Genomic DNA, 4,984 nt, shown 5'->3' with positions numbered 1-4,984 from the left:
CGACAAGAAGACTAAAGAGAAGATGAAGAGAGAGCAAGAAGCAGCGAGCTTGAGGGAGAAGATTGATGCCATGGTGCAATCAAATGAGTTGATGTTGTTGAAGTCGTTGGAGATCAAGAAAGAGTTGGCCGAGAAGAAGGCAAAAGAGAAGCAAGAAAAATGGCAAATGCTCAAGGAAGAGGGGCTCCGCAAAGCTACCATTGAGGAGAGAAAAGCACGCGCCTCTGAAAACAAATCGATGTCATTGTTGCTCGCCTAGGAGAACAAGATCATGTCAATGAACCGCAATGACATGGACGACCTCACCAAAATATGGCATGATATGGCAAGGAGAGAGATCTTGAAGAGCAGAATGGTCGCCTCGACCGGTCCGTGTTCCAGTTCCGGTGATGTTTTCTCTACTCCATATGGTGCCAATATGGATGATTTCGATGCGGGAGTTGGAACAAGCGACGGAGGTGGATTCGATGGCGCCGATGAACTTCAATATGGACTCCATGGCGCGGAGTGAAGATCGACCCCAAGATGATGCCGGACATGGACGCAAACCTTTGCATGCCCTCTTTTGCGTAATGAACTTCGCTTTTATTTGCGCGCACACTGTTTATGTTGTTTGAATTTAAACTTGTTTGTCAAACCCTATGTCAAATGCGAGATTTGTAGTTTTTCTGTTTGCGGGTCATCGCTGTGGAGCCCGAGCAGAACCCGTGAAAGCCGACCCGTAAAAAAGCATATTCCGCGAATATATTTTTTTACGGATCCGTTTAGGGGTCTGCATTCATGCCAGCCCGCGCCGGCCCGTAAAAGAGGTTTTGCGCGAACTGCAAACGCGTTTTGCGGGCCGGCGGGATGCGGGGTCTGCTAGGAGTTTCTTTAATTAGAAGCTAGTAGTAAATGCAATGCGCCTTAAATCTTGTCTATTGTGAAAATGCACGTAAATTTAACTGTGTCTTGTAAACCGTGACGGAGGTAGTATAATAAGTTCTCAGCATAAATTGTACATTTATAGCTCTCTACACGTTGTACATAAGGATAAACAATTTTTTTACTTACATTGATTTATTTTACCCAGGATAACTTTAGCATTTCCCTTGTATACCTAAAATAATAAAGTCACACAACTCAGTGCATCTGGCTATACAACTCACTGTTGAGCATGGGTTCTTGTATCGTCGACCTCACTCCGAATACTGATGCCATTGTTTTTTAGAAAGCCTGCATACCAGCGAGCAGAGAGCCTGGCTTCTCGTGGTCGCGCTTCGTCATCGAAGTCGACACGATACATGCCATACCCTAACTTGTACCCTGCTAGGAACTCGAAGATGTCCAAGAAGTTCCATGCGAAGTAGCCTTTCACATTGGCTCCGTTTCTGCGGAGCAAGAACTGCATCATCGTAATTGAACTCTGAAGGTTTCACAAAAATTCTTCATGGAATTTATTTGAATGACTAACCTTAATGCATCCAGTGTGCTCCCTATGTAGGTCTTCAAATATTCCACCCTGTCAGTGTCATTGAGGATATCATTCGCGTATGCCTTGCCTGAAGAGAGATCATGGCCAAACTTCATCATATTTAGCGAAGAGGTGTGCTTCGGTACAACCCCCTCCCCCACAAAACGTATAAAGGAGAATGTATACCCATCTCGTATTGTACACTATAGGCCGTCATACGTATACTATATGAGGTGGATATACGTACGGCGGCCTATAGTGTACAATACGAGGTGGATATACATTCTCCTTTATACATTTTGTGGGGGAGGGGTTGTACCGAAGCAAAAGTGTTTAACGAATCGATTAATTTTAGATGAAAACTGAATCAAAAGTCTGGAGATACGTGTGACCAGAAAGTAGATCAACTTGCCATTCTCTTGGACATAAATGGGTAGGCCTCCGTAGGCTTCTGTCAGGTACTGCAGTACAAATCGCAATCCTTCTGGGTCATCTGGATAAGCTGTTGGGACATACTGTACTCAAGAGAAAATGGTAGTATGACCCGGAATTCCCAGTTCAAGTACTTGATCTCCAAAACAGCTGAAGCAAGTAGCATCTTTGACAAACATAGTTGGAAATTATTACCTCACTTGTTGCTGGGTCTGTTCTAGAACCTGCATCACAGAAGCAAATGTCCTGTAAGTATAGGATTCGAAAGGTTCGACAATTTACTTGGTCAATATGTATGTTTGACGAATCAAATCCCCAATTTTAGTTGCTGAAATCATGAAGAATAATACAACAATATGACGATGCAGATACAAAATTTGCTTACCTCTCTGGTAAACTGACATGTCTGCTGCATAGTCACGGACACCTTCCTTTAAAGGGCGGTCGTTCACATAGACTGAATAGTAATGATTTATTCCTATGAAATCAATAGCGCCCTTAACAAATTCAGATTGGGATTTCGTGAAGGATGGGAGGCGAGAACCAACATTCGTCTTCATCACTTGTGGGTAATCTCCAAACACCAAGGGTCTTAGTGTCCTATACAACAGCAAAAGTTGTTCGCTTAGCTCCATGTTTGCCTCACATTCATTCCAGAATCTAGAAGCAAAGCTGAGAACTTGTTTCAAAAAAAAAAAAAAAGCTGAGAGTTTAAATAACACACCAGCCAAACATGAAGTCTTGATATCTTTTAGTTGCTTTCAAATCCGCAGTAGAGTTCGTCAAAGGATAAGTCCAAAATGAGTAAACATTTATGCCAACAACTCCCTTTTGCACAGCCTACACCCAAGACAACTTTTTGTGACAACAAATTTTTATTTATTTTTGCATATGAAATACATTGTGCTGAACTAAAATAAATCTGTTTTTGTTTCTTTGAATCTTCAAAATAAGTATGTTTGTAAAAATTGTAATGTTAGCAAATACTATTTTCTTTACTGGTTAGATAATACTGATTTTTCTGAAGTAATATTAGATGAAAAAATAAATCTTAATACTTTAGTCGTTCGAAAAAACTTGGGTAATGTGCTGGCAAAAAAGAGTTATTGTTAATTTTGGGCACATGATAACTCACTTGGTATCGTTCTCTGTAAAGTCTGGTAGCCGATGCATGTGCCAATATCATGTTATGAGCTGCAATGTACGGCTCCACAGTTGAGTTTCCGATGGTACATTTTGTTATTCCAAAAGGATAGGAACAACGTCCAGGTGCAAATATTCCACTATCATAAGATCCTATTGGGCCGACATTAGGTTCGTCTATCGTGGTCCAGTATGAAACCCTGTCTCCAAACTCTCTGAAGCACACCTCTGCAAATGCTGTGAAATCCTCCCTGCATTTTGTAGTACCATCGGTGAGGAAATATCACTAGAAAAGTAGGACTAATCCTTCTGACAACATTTTCTAGAGGCCATCTCATTTATCAAATTTCTATAAAAAGGTTGGTTATTTTGAGCGTTGGAGCAATTTCATCCACAAATTAAGGAAGGTCACAGGATCTTACACAATTCTAGAGCTTAACCATCCTCCATACTCATTGTCCAAAACTTGCGGGAAATCGAGATGGTAGAGCATGACATGGATTTGAATCCCTACAGACACAAGGAGTTTAGATAGTGAAGACTTAAAGAGCATTGTTACAATTTTTTCTAGGGAAAGAGCATTAGTTTTCAGTCAAACTATGATAGATTTGTACAGCTTATTATAATTTATAGATTAGTATAAACAAGCTTACCATGTTTCATTAGCTCGTCTATAAGGTTATTGTAGTAATCTAACCCCTTTGGATTGACAGCTCCCCTCCCATCTGCAAATCTCAATTTGGAACCAAAGAACAGTAGTTATTATCTGCGGAAATCAAGCACACGCAAACGAAATACGGAGGAAAGCATTTATACTTGGAATAAGCCTTGACCAGGAGATGGAGAATCTGTAAGCCTCTAGGTTAGTGTCAACCATGAGCTTGACATCATCCTGAGACACCCAAAAAAAAAGTCCTCAATTTCCATCCACAAAAGGTTCGGATAAGGATAACGTGTTGTTGTTTTCTCCAAGCGTCAAAGAGAAAAAAATGTAGAAGCACTTCCAGATCCAGAGAGACCATGTAAAATTTAAACGGTGTTTACCTTGTACTTGTGGTATCCATCGGAAGCGATGTCGCCTGTGCTTTTGTCGGCCATTTTGCCTGTCAATCAGAGACAAGAAATTGAACACACTGACGGGGAAGGATTTGTTAATGACAAGTGAGTCAGTTACCAGCGTGAGTGAAGGTGTCCCAGATGCTTGGGGCCCTGCCATCCTCAGCTACCGCGCCCTCATACTGCAGCCAAACAAACCCCCGAAAAGGCTAACTAAATTGGACAAAGAAGCCGAATATGGAAACGAATTCGGACTGTTGCTGGGTCATGGCTGTTGCCTGGTACGCGGAGGTGGCGGCACCGAAGACGAAGTCCGGCGGGAAGTCGGTCCGTGTGTAACCAAGAGCAGGGGTCGAGCCATGGGCGGAGAGAGGCAGCAGGAGTAAGAGGGAGAAGAAGGCCATGGCATTATTGGCAGTGGCAGACATCGCATGTGCAGTGGCCAATATGCTCCTATTTTGCGGTCAACCACACTATTGGAATTGGACATACGGACAAGTTGTTTCTTGTGGAGGATCGAGCTTAACAGCTAGCTAGGAGCGGCTCGATGGCAGTGGCTAGTAAAACCTTTACGTGTACGTGTTCGTTAAATGCACGGCTCAAGTAACCCGTAAAATATATACGTGGAACACAGAGTATGTACAATGGTTGATAAGATATTTTTATTTTAAATCTTGCATGTATTTAAAAATGATAAAAATATATCTTATAAACTTTTTTTGGAAGAAAATATATCTTATAATTGATCACCTGTTAACTTTATCTTTGATAACTAGTTATTCCAAAAAATATGATAAGACATATTATGTTAAGAGATCATCTTTTATTCTTTCTTAAATAAGAGAAGACAAACATTTTTTTTATGAATTCTTTCTCCTCCATCTCATCATTTATCCTACG

At 41.2% G+C, this 4,984-nt stretch overlaps 1 protein-coding gene across 1 annotated transcript; it reads right to left on the bottom strand.

The window, feature by feature from the left end:
- Positions 1-939: 939 nt before the first annotated feature.
- On the bottom strand, positions 940-4,609 carry LOC123445335 (beta-glucosidase 5-like). Its single transcript, XM_045122306.1, has 13 exons — positions 4,363-4,609; positions 4,203-4,266; positions 4,073-4,131; positions 3,845-3,920; positions 3,682-3,753; positions 3,451-3,538; positions 3,021-3,279; positions 2,610-2,725; positions 2,271-2,485; positions 2,081-2,109; positions 1,866-1,968; positions 1,454-1,541; positions 940-1,370 (listed from the first exon to the last, which is right to left on the bottom strand). The coding sequence occupies exons 1-13, from the start codon at positions 4,510-4,512 to the stop codon at positions 1,145-1,147; spliced, it is 1,545 nt and encodes a 514-aa protein (XP_044978241.1). The 5' UTR covers positions 4,513-4,609; the 3' UTR covers positions 940-1,144.
- Between the last annotated feature and the right edge of the window lie 375 nt (positions 4,610-4,984).

The sequence above is a fragment of the Hordeum vulgare genome, chromosome 3H (assembly GCF_904849725.1).
Source record: "Hordeum vulgare subsp. vulgare chromosome 3H, MorexV3_pseudomolecules_assembly, whole genome shotgun sequence".
Taxonomy (NCBI): domain Eukaryota; kingdom Viridiplantae; phylum Streptophyta; class Magnoliopsida; order Poales; family Poaceae; genus Hordeum; species Hordeum vulgare.
Note: the sequence above shows the minus strand (reverse complement) of the source record. Positions and strands in the feature narration are given on the sequence as shown.